We start from the raw sequence: 16,203 nt of genomic DNA, 5'->3' as shown, positions 1-16,203 counted from the left end.
TGGAATATCTCAAGATCGTTTCTGTTCCACAGGGCCAGACATCTTTCACTTACGATGGGGGCTGTCGGGAGTAGACTAAATGACAGATACTATGGCATAATCTGACTGAACAGGGGCAACGTTGATACCAAATATGTTATAATGTGTTGATACTACGTAGAGTGATGGTGGATGTGTGAAAATGTGACTGTGTTGCAAAAGTTGCTATCTAGATAGCATCACTTGCTAACTACATTGTTTTAGTATAGCTAGTTAAATTGGCAGAAAAACTTGTATCCAGACAGAGTCATGTTGGCTACCACGAATTTCACCGCCTAAAATCATCGATTATCAAAGATCCTGGTAACGTTAATGTCAGTCAGGAGGCTGTCAGGAGATGTTATCACTGTTAGCTACTAACGTTTACTTGTCACCGAGTACAGTGGATTGGTACAGTAACTAGCAAACATTTGAACCACAATCTGGATTTATAAAAGAGGCGTTGAATACGGCTAGAACGTCACCTGTAAACCCAGATTCTGGTTCAGCAAGATTTGAAGTTTGAACAATTGTATAGTTGGATACCTACTGTAGCCAGGTAACGAACGTTACAGACACTTGATTCTCAATATAATCTATATTACACAGCGAAGGCTGTGGAACATACACGTGTTAATTGGGGCTGTGGTGTGGGGCTGTTGCACCGCTTGGAAACTCACCTCTCCACTCCCGCTTGAGTAGAAACCCGCGTCTCTCTGGCGCCTATGTTTATCAGCAATCCCGAGTAAACGCAGCAGTGACGGGTCCTCGCTCAACGTTAGTCCAATGTTGATGGGCCTTCGGCCTCCTGTGACTATCCCTCCACTTTCCGAGCCCAACCTTCCCCGCTGCGGACGTTTCTCCGATCGTAGCCGAATACGAGATGTCCATGGCCGGCCCGGGAAACGGGCCCGGGCTACGGCCGGCGTGCTGGAACCCGCGACATTAGCGGGAGATGATAATCCCTCTCCCGCTGCCGCCATTATTCACTACTATAACAACAACGGTGGTGGTGCGCTGTGTCTGTAGCGCTTCTGGTGAAACAAGATGGAAAGGCGCGAGATAGGAAGGAAATACCATTGCATCATGGGAAAACGAGTTTGTTGTAATTTCAGAATTCTCAGCATTGTTTTTGAGGGTTTATGAATGTGGAGTACATATACATTTTGTTTTATTCGTGTTATATATTTCAATTAAGTATAAAAGTATTAAAAGGAAATAAAAGAACATAAACATACATGTATAGTAAAATACATTATTATTCAGTATTCAGTCCACTTGCAGTAAATGTTTGCAACTTTGACCGTTTTTTTCCTTTCTGTCCACTTGTTTCTCAAATTTTTGCCATAATATGTATATATTGTTGTGCAGGTAACCACACAGATTCTTATTTGTAATGAGGATCTTAAGTGATCACAGCAATATAAAATACCCCTCAAAATCGATGTCATTCCATCTCTTTCTGCATTCCTTCTCCATGATACTCCTTTCCATTTGGCTCAACACCTGCCAGTATTTTTATATGGTGACTCTCAGAGTATCCATCTCCTTCAACAGCACTACCCTTATATATCCTGTTTCTCTGCTGCTTCTCGACCAATCCCTCGTAAACCTTTTCCTCCTCCACAGCACCATCCCTCTTTCCTGTTTCTCTGCTGCTCTTCTCCAGAATGGTTTTGACCTGGACCCATCCCTCCTTAGCCGTCTCCTTTTCTCCCCCACTTCTCTTAGCCAGGTTAATCTCCAGCTCACTCCTTAGCTGGTTCCAGGTGTTATTCTCCTCTTTCCCAATCTCAAGCAGTTGCTTTATTTTAGGCTTATTTTTTATTTTTTTTGACCTTCATTCATCCTTGACCTCTCATCTTTTCCTTTTTCTGCCTTTGGATTTCCTCCTCATTCTCCATCCTCACTAGCTCCTTCTGCCACAACCTCAATGAATGGAAAAGATCTAACTCAGTACTAATCTTTTCCATTAATTTCAGGTTCACACACTAGTTTCCCATAACCTCAAATTCACATAAATTACAGACTGCAATTTAAAAATCACTCCTTACTATTTAATTATGGATGAAAAAAGTACAAGATCATATCACAACAACGACATCCTTCACAGAACAATATATTCTCCGGACCAATATATATACATTTACATGATCAGAAGATGCCTTGACAGGAACGTAAACTAAATGATGAGTGGAATGTTGAAGGCGGTAGGTTGCCCAGCGATTAAGAGCGATGGGCCAGTAACTGAAAGGTCGAATCCCGAGCTGACTAGATGACAAATCTGTTGATGTGCCCTTGAGCAAAGACCTTAACCCTAATTGCTCCTGTAAGGTGCTCTGGATAAGAGCATCTGCTAAATGACTAAATTGTAAACCCATTGATTTCCTACTAAAATAAATATGATAAGTTACTAAATCTTCTCACATTTGAGGTAATATAGAAATAGATTCATACCCTGGAAGGGGGCTGGCAGTTGAAATTCACGATCATGTACACATCATTAGAGGGTTCTAAAAGCACTTCAAAATAATCCGTGGGAGCAACCAGGAACAAGCTAATGATCCAACTGAGTGCTTATCCATAATGGTATGTCACATATTCCAAACTCCCATCTTGAACATAAAAAACCCACCCACATCAATGCCTGTTTTAACCAAATTATATTTTCCAAACTCTTAAAAGCTGCAGCATGTAACTTTTTAGGTAACCCGACCAAATTCACATAGAATTATGAGTTATAGAAAGCAAGCAACTCATCAAAAGCAAGTCTAAGAAGCAGTAGATCTGTTCTATGTGCGCTATTTCTATGATTTCCTCAAGTTTCGTTTTGCGGCTTTTACTTTTGGGTTTGTACACCAGCCTCAAACAGCTGACAATATATTTCACAGTGGTTTAGATGGTAGAATGATTCTCTATGCTATACATTTCTTGTTTTGTCACAAACTAAAATGAGGCAAACTATTAGAATTTTAGCAACCAGAAAATGGTAAGCAATTTCTGCATATTGCACCTTTAACCATTACATAAATTGTCCATGATGACATTCCCCTTTCCCCAGATTATCTATTTTCTTTGTCTGTTGCCTCTTCTCCCTCAGTGTGGGTCTTCTGGTGTGCCTTTAGGTTGCGCTCCCGGCCAAAGGTCTTGCCGCAGGCGGGGCAGTTGTGTTGGCCATAGCCGTGAGCCATGGCCATGTGGGCTTTGAGCTGCTCCGGTCGAGCATAGCTCTCTTCACACTCAGAGCAGGGTTGAGTCTTGAGAGGTGGAGGTGGCCGCCTGTGCTTCTCCTTCTTGTGGGCCCGGAGAAGGGCAACAGAGGAGAACATGAGGTCACACTCAGCTTCAGAACAGGGAATTTGGAGCTCCTCCTTATGGGGTAGACCCGGTCGTTTCCCTCCTTTTGCCACAAGCTCCTCTCCCCCATCGTCAGCTTTCCCACTCTTCTCTCCATTAGCTGCCTCTCGCTCAGCAGACTTTGGCTCAGCCACAGACACTTTCTTGGGAGGGCGTCCGCGTTTTTTGGCTGGGACTTTTGCATCGCAATGCCGATGACCCACAAAGTTCTCCTGGTGCAGCACAAGCTCCACCTCCATCTCAAACCTGCGGCCGCACTTGCCACAACGATGAGTCTTGGTGTCATCATCCTCCTCTTCCAGCAGCTGGGGGTGCTGGGTGAGGCAGTGGGTGCGTAACTGATTTGGGCCCCGCAATACCATGCCACAGTCCTTGCACGCACACTGACGCTCCTTGCACAGCTGTCGCCGGTGGACTGTCAACTATGAGAGACATCAAGAGACAAAAAAATGACAAAGAGGTTCAGGCAGGGTTTCCGTTAGGAAAATGTGGCGCCGGACATTTGCCTGGCAGCATTTTAATTTACCTGACATTTAAAAAAGGTGCCGGGTCCATATGCATTGGTTGCGTAACATGATTAGGGCTTCCACCTACGGTTCTTAGAATGACAGAAAACACATTTCGTTTATGGTAATTCATCTTAACAGAAAATGCAACGGGGCGCATCATTCTTACCGAACTCTCATGAGCAATTTGAAGATATTAGAATACATAGGCGGCGCGTCCATAAGGCTCGGGGAAGCTGAGCTTTACCAAAATTTAATTGAATTTCCAAAATGATATATCCTAATTCGCATACTGTCTATACAGAAATACATTCAATGATTCAAAATAGGCTACTACACCAGAAAGCATGAATTTGCCACAGAGGATTATTAACTTATTTAAAAATCAAACGCTGTGGATTGTTTAAAATGGCATAGCCTACAGTCAGAAGGGCCCGCAATTTGGGTGATTGATGAGTTGAGACTGTCAGTGAAAAGCATAGAGACCCAGCCAGGCATACCAAAATATTTAAAAATACAATTGCAGAAAAACTGTTTGGAAAACAAATGGCTATTGCTGTAAAGCGAAGACAATGATAAGACTCCAATCTATTTTTTAGTTATGAAAATGTTAAACTTAATTAAGCAAAGAGTAGCCTATCTTATTGGCACCAGCAAAGAATATTGGCCATGTCCTCAGTAAGTGTCCATATTTACTGTCTTTATCATTGGGTTAGTGCCACTTCTTGTTTTTGGACAATTTCTTCTTCAGGTTAGATGGATGTCATATTGTATTTGTGTCTCTCCTTTTTATAGGCCTAATATATGACTCGGACAATGTTGTTTTTATTGATCTGTTTGTTAGTGTCAGCAGAGAAGGTTAACCTGTCATTTTTGTCATATTAAAGAGGATTCTGCTAATGTCTCCAGTCATATAAAGAGTCACAATCACAGTATTTTCAGTATAGAGTTATTGGCAGCAATATTTTGTTTTATTTTGTGGTCTCAAGCCAGTGAGTTTATTAACATTCTTCATCAATAATATTGGCAAAATTGTATTATTGACAATGAAAATGGTGGGAATGTTGTTCCCCTGTCATATAATTGCTACATTTACTATCAATACAGCATTAAAAATAGTTTTCCAGATTCTATTTTGGCGATTCTTTTTCGCGAAGCAAATATTCGGTCGTGGCAGACTACCTGGTTCAATTTGGGTCCCGAGGCAAAACCAGCTGAGAACCACTGGCCTATAGCCTAGGCCTACTCTAAGCCTACTCTTTTTTTGTGAACAATGATTGAGTTATACTTTTAGACAAAAATTATGACAATGAAATCTAGGAATAGTAGGCCATGGCTATCTTACATACATAAATCTGCAAATGCGAGGATGCATGGAATGCTTTATTATAAAAGTAAATTTTTATGGTGAAAAATTGCTTCCCCAAACTTGAAACTGCCTATGTTTTATTAACCGCCCACATTTACTTTTCCTCAGCCAACAAGATGAGCAACAAACAGCAAAATCACTAGCCTATGTCAATCTACTATCCCCATAGTAGAAAAGATGACCTATTCAGAAATCCTGGGCTCAGGTCACCTTGAGGAAACAAACATGGCGACAGAGGCACCAATGGACAACAGCAGGCAGATGCACTACAGAGATTTACTTGACCTTCTATAAATGGTATTTCAATGCTTGGTTTTTAAATGTGATACGCAACTCTGGCATGTATAATGTCCGTTTTTATAGTTTACTCCGTTTGCTACTTGAGTTGCCTTTCTCCCTCTCCTCCTGCTGCATGCCGCTTCCCACACCTAGCCCCGCCCCCTGTCACTCAATGAGAGAGCAGTTGCTCCACCATGGAGTCATGAGTACTTTCTTGCTGTTCACTCTGACGCCTGCATGGTCAGATAGATGCAAAAATATGTTGGTGAGAACAATGGTGCTTTCCACAAGCGTTCTATAATTACACTATTGGTTTGTGTGTGTGTATCTTACTTTCTGCAAACTACTGTCTGGTAGTTTGTCTTAGCAAGTTGTAAATAAATCGCTAGCCACTAATGTTAATCGCTAGTTAGCTGGCTTGCTAAATGTACTAAGAGTCAGAGCAAACGTAACTAGCTAATATAGCCTAGTTAGTACCAGTGCTGGTGTATGCCAAGATATTATTGTTGTTTGTCCAACAGTATCTTCTAAATCAGATAGGAATTATATAGGTGAAGCATGAATATGTTAGCTAGCTAACTACATGAGGTAAGAAAACATGTAATGTACCATCTAATTAGGGTCCCATGGAAAAACTAAGCAACACTTTGGTCCCTACCCTGTCAATAATTCCTCCCTGACTTATTCATTTGTTGCCATGTCAAACTATGTATTAAAGGTGGTGCTCACTATACTCATTATATTTCCATGATTCCAACAGTTCACCAATTAAGTAGGCCTAGATGTTTTGCCCATATCATGCAGCCCTGCGTGGCAGTGCGTAAATGATAACAAAAGTGCAGGAAATGCAGAAATATATCAATTATTTTGGTTTGAAGTTGTATAAAACAAATCAGAATGGATAAAGCCCCATTGAAATCGCCTAATTTATGTGTTGCCACCTTAAGGTCATGAACTACTGAAAGCATATTTAGAACTTTTATTATTCAAAAACATAAAATACCGTCAAAATATTGTAATATGATATTTTGGCCATATTACCCAACCCTAGGCTTATCCCCAAAACCTAATTAAGCATCTGACCAAATGTGAAAGTTTCAAACGTGAAATTACACACGATTTTAGTTCTGGGTTAAATGAGATTACTGGGGCACTTACACACAACTAAAAGTCATTGCAGACTAAAGACTTTACAACTTCCATTGAAAGACCGTTCTCACCTCAGAGAAAGTCCGGAAGCTTCCCTGGCAGTAGGTGCAGCGGAAGGGCTTGTCTTCCAGGCTGTGTGAGGCATGGTGCTGCGTCAGCTCCTCAGAGGAGGAGAAGGTACGATTGCACACATAACAGGTGAACAGCGTATCGGTCTGCAGAATAACATAAAACAGCAAATAATTAACAGTGTCTTAGTTATGCTGTGCATATAGGCATACAGCATTTTGCTGTTAGCTGTGTGCTTTGCAGCTACGGGGTGAAGTTTCCCCTAGGTACATCGTACAGTTGTAGATTCAGCTCCCCCCTACCCCCAAAATCTTAAACTTAATCACTACTGAGGAAAATGCTAAACTCACCCAAAACCAGCATCTAGGGGCAACTTCACCCTACTCTTGCATTTATTTTCTCCGTTCCATACCTGCTGGAGCGACTGCTTGTATTCCTCACGATGGCTCTTCCTCATGTGTCTCTCCTTGGACTTGGCATTACAGAATGTAATAAAGCACTGAAAACACTGTAGGCTGTCATGCTGATCTGCAATGAGAGGAGGTTTTTATTTTTTTATTTAACTAGGCAAGTCAGTTAAGAACAAATTCTTATTTACAATGACGGCCTAGGAACAGTGGGTTAACTGCCTTGTTTAGGGGCAGAACGACAGATTTTTACCTTGTCAGCTCGGGGACTTGATCTAGCAACCTTTCAGCAACCTTTCAGTTACTCGCCCGCCCACTAGGCTACCTGCCGCCCCAATACTGCACTTGAAATTCATACATATAAACAACAATCTGAAATAATAAAATACAAATGTGTGCTTACAGGGTTGGAGAGCAGGGACAGTCTGTGGTTTGATGATGGATGCTGTGGCACTGGTCATCACCTCTTCCCCCAGAACGACCTCCTCTATATCCAACATAACGTTACCAAACTCCATTTTGACGCCTGAATCCACCCAGCAATGCAAAAAAGTTTACGTCGAGCTGTAACCAAAATATAGGAATCATATACGGGAATACATTAAAATCTGCAGTATGGTCTTATTTTACTCTTACATCACGTGCGTGAGCGTTGCAAAATACATTTACACATACATGTTATTCAATCATTTGTATTTATTATAGATCCCCATTAGCTGCTATAGCTACTAAATTAAGGCAGTTTATACAATTTCAAAAACATTACAATACATTAACAGATTTCACAACACACTGTGTGCCCACAGGCCCCTACCTCACCACTACCACATATCTACAGTACAAAATCTATGTGTACATGTGTGTATAGTGTGTATGTTATTGTGTGTGTCTGTGCCCATGTTTGTGTTGCTTCACAGTCCCCGCTGTTCCATAAGGTGTATTTTTATCTGGTCATTTTAATATAATTTTACTGCATCAGTTACTTGATGTAGAATAGAGTTCCATGTAGTCATGGATCTATGTAGTACTGTGCACCTCCCATAGTCTGTTCTGGACTTGGGGACTGTGTAGAGTAGAGGTCGACCGATTAATCGGAATGGCTGATTTCAAGTTTTTTTTTTTTTACACCTTTATTTAACTAGGCAAGTCAGTAAAGAACACATTCTTATTTTCAATGACGGCCTAGGAACGGTGGGTTAACTGCCTTGTTCAGGGGCAGAACGACAGATTTGTACCTTGTCAGCTCAGGGATTCAATCTTGCAACATTACGGTTAACTAGTCCAACGCTCTAACCACCTGCCTTACATTGCACTCCACGGGGAGCCTGCCTGTTACGCGAATGCAGTAAGAAGCCAAGATAAGTTGCTAGCTAGCATTAAACTTATCTTATAAAAAACAATCAATCAATCAATCATAATCACTAGTTAACTACACATGGTTGATGATTTAACTAGTTTATCTAGCTTGTCCTGCGTTGCATATAATCGATGCGGTGCGCATTCGCGAAAAAGGACTGTCGTTGCTCCAACGTGTACCTAACCATAAACATCAATGCCTTTCTTAAAATCAATACACAAGTATATATTTTTAAACCTGCATATTTAGTTAATATTGCCTGCTAACATGAATTCCTTTTAACTTGGGAAATTGTGTCACTTCTCTTGCAACAGAGTCAGGGTATATGCAGCAGTTTGGGCCGCCTGGCTCGTTGCGAACTGTGTGAAGACTATTTCTTCCTAACAAAGACAGCCAACTTCGCCAAACGGGGGATGATTTAACAAAAGTGCATTTGCGAAAAAAGCACAGTCGTTGCACCAATAAACCTAACCATAGACATCAATGCCTTTCTTAAAACCAATACACAGAAGTATATATTTTCAAACCTGCATATTTAGCTAAAAGAAATCCAGGTTAGCAGGCAATATTAACTAAGTGAAATTGTGTCACTTCTCTTGCGTTCATTGCACGCAGAGTCAGGGTATATGCAACAGTTTGGGCCACCTGGCTCGTTGCGAACTAATTTTCCAGATTTTTACATAATTCTGAAATAACATTGAAGGTTGTGCAATGTAACAGGAATATTTAGATTTATGGATGCCACCCGTTAGATAAAATACGGAACGGTTCCGTATTTCACTGAAAGAATAAACGTTTTGTTTTCGAAATGATCGTTTCCGGATTCGACCATATTAATGACCAAAGGCTCGTATTTCTGTGTGTTATTTTGTTATGATTAAGTCTATGATTTGATATTTGATAGAGCAGTCTGACTGAGCGGTGGTAGGCAGCAGCAGGCTCGTACGCATTCATTCAAACAGCACTTTCATGCGCTTTGCCAGCAGCTCTTCGCAATGCTTCAAGCATTGAGCTGTTTATTATCGCAGTGCTAGCTGTGCCACCAGAGACTCTGGGTTCGGGCCCAGGCTCTGTCGCAGCCGGCCGCGGCCGGGAGGTCCATGGGGCGACGCACAATTGGCCTAGCGTCGTCCGAGTTAGGGAGGGTTTGGCCAGTATGGATATCCTTGTCTCATCGCGCACTAGCGACTCCTGTGGTGGGCCGGGCGCAGTGCGCGCTGACCAGGTCGCTAGGTGTACGGTGTTTCCTCTGACACATTGGTGCGGCTGGCTTCTGGCTTGGATGCGCGCTGTGTTAAGAAGCAGTGCGGCTTGGTTGGGTTGTGTTTCGGAGGACACATGGCTCTCAACCTTCGTCTCTCCCGAGCCCGTACGGGAGTTGTAGCAATGAGACAAGACAGTAACTACTAACAATTGGATACCACGAAATTGGGGAGAAAAGGGGGATAAAAAAAAAGGAACCACCAGCTTTCATATGTTCTCATGTTCTGAGCAAAGAACTTAAACGTTAGCTTTTTTACATGGCACATATTGCACTTTTACTTTCTTCTCCAACACTTTGTTTTTGCATTATTTAAACCAAATTGAACATGTTTCATTATTTATTTGAGGCTAAATTGATTTTATTGATGTATTATATTAAGTTAAAATAAGTGTTCATTCAGTATTGTTGTAATTGTCATTGTTACAACAACAAAAAATACAAATTAAAATAAAATAAAAATCGGCCGATTAATCGGTACGGCTTTTTTTGGTCCTCCAATAATCTGTATCTGCGCTGAAAAATCATAATCGGTCGACCTCTAGAAGAGACCTCTTGTAGCATGTCTTGTGGGGTATGCATGGGTGTCCGAGCTGTGCGCCAGTAGTTCAAACAGACAGCTCTGTGCACTTTTATTAATACAAGTAGAGATTAAGTCAATCTCTCCTCCACTTTGAGCCAGGAGAGATGGACATTAATAGTAGCTCTCTGTGTACATCCATGGGCCAGCCGTGCTGCCCTGTTCTGAGCCAAATGCAATTTTCCTAAGTCCCTTTTTGTGGCACCTGACAACATGACTGAACAATAGTCAAGGTGCGACAAAACCTGCCTTGTTGATTGCACCTATACTGCTCACGCGCATCTGTGTAGCCAGGCGCTAAAATAGAACTTGGTTCTATTGTGACGCATAAACCCTGCAAGTCCCGCCTCTCCCATCTCCTCATTGGTTTTAAGGAGCATATACCCACGTGAGTGATTGAAAGATGAACTGAAGTCCACACACCAATCCAGTGTGTTCGTAAATTCAATCTGAAGTGCGCTCTGGCCGTTCATAAATTCATCAATTATTCTGCGCTCTGGCACTCAGACTTCATAGCCAGAGTTAATTTACGAACCCACCCTTAATGTTAATTGGAAACGAATAGCTAGCAAATGTGAACCTTTGGGTATTTGTTTCAATAACTACCCAGCTACAACCAATTTAATAAAAATGCGCCGTGGATCAAATGGCTGAGGAACTTAATTATGATTTAGCATGCTAGCTGGGAAGGCTGGCGGGCTTTGCCATCGCGGAATTATGAGGGCAAGAGAGGTACAACAAATCAGATATTCAGTTACCTAACAAACATTCGCTATATGTTTTACAGAACAGTAAAGAAAAAGGCAATGACAACTAACCAGAAATACGGCAAATATAACAAGCAAAATAGCTAAAACTTTAGTCAAGCAATGCAGACAAAACAAACGCGAGGGGGGAAAAATAAGATAGCACACATTTTCCGAGACCATGCTAAAATAGTATTATAATGTTGTCTTAGGTGTTCATGAAAGTGTTTTTAAAATAATTTGGGAATGAACATGAAAAACCAAGGTAAAAATAAATGTACAAATGTATACTTATGTTTATAACGAGCTACAACCGTTGCTTACCTTTGAAAGTATCCAACGATGCACTGCTGTAAAGTACTTCCAGGTCACGGATTTCTGGAATCCTTCAGAATAAAAGTGCTGTCCTGTATACGTTGTAAAATAATAATTAGGGCAATGATGGAACTATCGAACGATTTTATACTAGTTATTATACAAAGAATAATTACAAGTATTTCTATCAGATATTATGTCATTCATTTTTATTTATTTTTCATATTGGACATACAAACAAAAAATATTGTTGACCATTTAGCTGATTGGCAGAATGAGTAGCGATGCTCCTTGGGTTGTATACTGTGGATTTGGAAACTAGAGGTCCTCCTGAGTAAAATGGACACCCCTTTTACTGCGACACAATGTACAGGGAAGGGGCGCAACTTTGGTTTTAGAAGGGTGGGGGCATAACATCTATATATATATATTCTTTTTTATCCAGTCAGATAAACACTCCAAACAGCCTACTCGACCACTCAGAGGCGTCCGCATGGTCCTAAAGCACACATTTGCCTCGTTTTGCAGAATGTATGTCCAATATGAAAAACTGACTGGATTTAAGCTGAAAGACCAGTCTTTAAGGGCAGCAGAAAGAGCGGTGATGCTCCTTGTGTTGTACACTTTGGATTTGGAAAATAGAGGTGCTCCTGAGTAGAATGGACCCCCATCTTACTGCAACACAATGTACAGGAAATTGTGTACAACGGTGCAGTATGTCCAATATGGAAAACGTACTGAACATCGTGCAATACGAATGGACTAATTAACAATTGGATTTAAAAGTTTTCTGAAATTGATTATTGTAATTCTAATATTAGTATTAATATTGTTATTACTATTATTATTAATTGTAGCATTAAATAATTTTTTGTTATTTGTATTACTGTTGTTACCATGATAGCGATCTAGTAAACATTACTTTTAAAATCAATTCAAATGTTATTGGTCACATACACATATTTAGCAGATGTTATTGCGGTTGTAGCGAAATGCTTGTGTTCATAGCTCCAACAGTGCAGTAGTATCTAACAGTACAGTCATATCTAAAAACGATTCACAACAATACACACAAATCTAAAAGTAAAAAAATGGAATTAAGAAATATATAAATATTAGATTGAACAATTTCGGAGTGGCATTGACTAAAATACAGTAGAATGGAATACAGTATATATATATATGAGATGAGTAAAGCAGTATGTAAACATTATTTAAACATTATTAAAGTGACTAGTGTTCCATTATTAAAGTGGCCAGTGATTCCAAGTCTATGTATATAGAGAAGCAGGGTTGAGTAACCTGGTGTAACCTTGAGTAACCTGGTGGAAGCCAGCTAGTAATGGCTATTTAACAGTCTATCTAGAAGCTGTTTTTCAGTCTCTAGGTCCCAGCTTTGATGCACCTGTACTGACCTCGCCTTCTGGCCTTGGCTCGAGTCATTGATGTCCTTGATGATCTTTTTGGCCTTCCTTTGATACCGGGTGCTGTAGGTGTCCTGGTGGGCAGACAGTGTGCCCCCGGTGATGCGTTGGGCAGACCGCACCACCCTCTGGAGAGCCTTGCGGTTGTGGGTGGTGCACTTGCCGTACCAGGCGGCGATACAGCCCGCCAGGATGCTCTCAATTGTGCATCTGTAAAAGTTTATGGGGCCAAGCTGAAGTCCACGATCAGCTCCTTCGTTTTGTTGACGTTGAGGGAGAGGTTATTTTCCTGGCACCACTCCGCCAGGCCCTTACCTCCTCCCTGTAGGCTGTCTTGTCATTGTTGGTAATCAGGCTTACTATTGTTGTGTCGTCTGCAAACTTGATGATTGAGTTGGAGGCGTGGGTGTCCACACAGTCATGGGTGAACAGGGAGTACAGGAGGGGGCTGAGCACGCACCCTTGTGGGGCCCCTGTGCTTAGGATCAGGAAAGTGGAAGTGTTGTTTCCTACCTTCACCACCTGGGGGCGGCCCGTCAAGAAGTCCAGGATGCAGGTTCAGACCCAGGGCCCCCGAGCTTAATGATGAGATTGGAGGGTACTATGGTGTTGAAGGCTGAGCTATAGTCAATGAACAGCATTCTTACGTAGGTATTCCTCTTGTCCAGATGGGATAGGGCAGTGTCCAGTGCGATGGCAATTGCATCGTCTGTGGATCTATTGGGGCAGTAAGCAAATTGAATTGAGTCTAGGGTGTCAGGTAAGGTGGAGGTGATATGATCCTTGACTAGTCTCTCAAAGCACTTCATGATGACAGAAGTGAGTGCTATGGGGCGATAGTCATTTAGTTCAGTTACCTTTGCTTTCTTGGGTACAGGAACAATGGTGGACATCTTGAAGCAAGTGGGGACAGCAGACTGGGATAGGGAGAGATTGAATATGTCCGTAAACACTAAAGCCAGCTGGTATCCGCATGCTCTGAGGACGCGGCTAGGGATGCTGTCTGGTCCGGCAGCCTTGCGAGGGTTAACATGCTTAAACGTCTTACTCACGTCGGCCACAGAGATTTTTTCTTGAAGGACATACTGAGGGAGGACGCCTTTGCAGGGAGAGGTCAGGCTGGTCCTCGCCTCATCATTACAGATAACTGTAAGGCAGAGAAGGGAGGGAGGGAGGGCATTTCCAGGAGCCAAACTGAGCATTTTCACCTTCCACCTACTCCAAGCAGTGTGGAGGTGGCTGTGGAGTACGGAAAGTGGAGTAGACTTGAGAGACAGGCAGAACCTGTCAAAAACATCATGTATTCCAGGGAAGAGATGGCTGAGCCCCTCTATCAGCAGGCCAAACAAAACCCAGTTGTAGCCAGGTTAGTGTAGTATAACAGTATAATGAGGTGCAATCTATTAACCTATGCTTTATTCTCATTAACTTTTTTACGATAAAACCAGAACTTGTTGATCAGTTTTAGTCTTTTCTCAAAGACATTTGCCCAGTCCATGTTTGGGCTATGTTGTTATTTTGGATATATTTTCCCAATATTTTGTAACCAATATGTTATAGTACAAGACATTGTTCAAGTACATATTTTACCCTAATTACAGGTAGAAGAAATTCACGTCTTATTTCGATCGACTGTTCAGTTGTCGAGAGTGTTGGGCACTCAACTATCGGGAGAAGCTGCCAACCCGAGGGAACAACACATAACTTTGTGGAGGCCGCAATGCGGGTCCTTAAGGATAAAATCCTCCAAAAGCGGTAGTGTGGTCGAGTGGTCTAAGGCGCTGGATTTAGGCTCCAGTCTCTCTGGAGGTGTGTGTTCAAATCCCACCGCTGCCATCCTTGTTGCTGTTTGTGCAAGTTTTTGGTCAATTCAAACTTTTGTAGCGTTTCCATATTCATACAAGGGAAATAACACCGCTGCCATCTTTAGCACTAAATTGCCTTAACTACCTCGTCCTGTGCTATAGCGGTGGCCCCTCCCACCAGCTGGCCGAGATCCACCTTTCTGAGCTTGTTAAAGTGCTCTACAAATGTGCTCTTCAGACATAGCAGCAAAAACAAATGATGTGTTGACACAGGAAGAAAAAGCAACATGATATAAATGAAGAAACTGAAATGAAAAAGGATAAAAGAAGAGGTTGAAATTAATGGGAGCTTAGCAAGACTAGGTAACAGATGAGAAAGTGTAACTTTGAGGAAGAGGCTGGGTAGCGTTGCAGAGTGGTCTAAGGCACTGGATTTAGGCTCAAGTCATTCTGGAGGATTGGCTTTGTATCACAATGCTGCAATCTTTGATGTTGTCAATGTTTGTGCAAAGCATCAGTGTATGCATCTCTTTACTCAATCCATACTTTTGCAGCGTTTCAATATTCTTACAAGGGAAATAAGAAATGTTGTGTGTAGTCGAACCCACGAGTCCAGAACACATTGAATTAGCACTACATTGCCTTAATTACCACTTCCTGTGCTATAGCGGTGGTCCTCCTACCAGTTGTCCCGAGATCCACCTTTCTGAGTTTAGTAAAGGGCTCTATAAAAGTGTTGAGACAGGAAGAAAAAGCAAGGAAGAAAAAAGAAGAGACCGAAATTAATGGGAGCTTAGCAGGCTTAGGTAACAGTTGACAAAGTTTGGGGGTTTTGATGGTGAACGGTAGTGTGGCCGAGTGGTCTAAGGCGCTGGATTTAGCCTCCAGTCTCTCTGGAGGCGTGGGTTTGAATCCCACCGCTGCCATCCTTGTTGCTGTTTGTGCAAGTTTTTGGTCAATTCAAACTTTGGTAGCGTTTCCATATTCATACAAGGGAAATAACACCGCTGCCATCTTTAGCACTAAATTGCCTTAACTACCTCGTCCTGTGCTATAGCGGTGGCCCCTCCCACCAGCTGGCCGAGATCCACCTTTCTGAGCTTGTAAAGTGCTCTACAAATGTGCTCTTCAGACATAGCAGCAAAAACAAATGATGTGTTGACACAGGAAGAAAAAGCAACATGATATAAATGAAGAAAATGAAATGAAAAAGGATAAAAGAAGAGGTTGAAATTAATGGGAGCTTAGCAAGACTAGGTAACAGATGAGAAAGTGTGACTTTGAGGAAGAGGCTGGGTAGCGTTGCAGAGTGGTCTAAGGCACTGGATTTAGGCTCAAGTCATTCTGGAGGATTGGCTTTGTATCACAATGCTGCAATCTTTGATGTTGTCAATGTTTGTGCAAAGCATCAGTGTATGCATCTCTTTACTCAATCCAATCTTTTGCAGCGTTTCAATATTCTTACAAGGGAAATAAGGAACGTTGTGTGTAGTCGAACCCACGAGTCCAGAACACATTGAATTAGCACTACATTGCCTTAATTACCACTTCCTGTGCTATA

General features: G+C 41.8%; 1 protein-coding gene and 2 non-coding genes across 3 annotated transcripts; 2 read left to right on the top strand and 1 right to left on the bottom strand.

Moving 5' to 3' along the window:
- Positions 1-2,061: 2,061 nt before the first annotated feature.
- LOC120022672 (zinc finger protein 782-like) lies at positions 2,062-11,466 on the bottom strand. The gene is made up of 5 exons (XM_038966657.1): positions 11,423-11,466; positions 7,558-7,718; positions 7,160-7,275; positions 6,750-6,893; positions 2,062-3,797 (listed from the first exon to the last, which is right to left on the bottom strand). Exons 2-5 carry the CDS (start codon positions 7,670-7,672, stop codon positions 3,081-3,083), a joined length of 1,092 nt encoding a protein of 363 aa, XP_038822585.1. The 5' UTR covers positions 7,673-7,718; positions 11,423-11,466; the 3' UTR covers positions 2,062-3,080.
- Positions 11,467-14,591: 3,125 nt separating this feature from the next.
- On the top strand, positions 14,592-14,673 carry trnal-uag. The gene has a single exon. It is a non-coding gene; the product is annotated as a tRNA-Leu (tRNA).
- An 813-nt stretch (positions 14,674-15,486) lies between these two features.
- On the top strand, positions 15,487-15,568 carry trnal-uag. Its single transcript has one exon. It is a non-coding gene; the product is annotated as a tRNA-Leu (tRNA).
- The last annotated feature ends 635 nt before the right edge of the window (positions 15,569-16,203 follow it).

The sequence above is a fragment of the Salvelinus namaycush genome, chromosome 27 (assembly GCF_016432855.1).
Source record: "Salvelinus namaycush isolate Seneca chromosome 27, SaNama_1.0, whole genome shotgun sequence".
NCBI classification, from domain to species: domain Eukaryota; kingdom Metazoa; phylum Chordata; class Actinopteri; order Salmoniformes; family Salmonidae; genus Salvelinus; species Salvelinus namaycush.
This window is presented reverse-complemented; position numbering and strand designations above follow the sequence as displayed.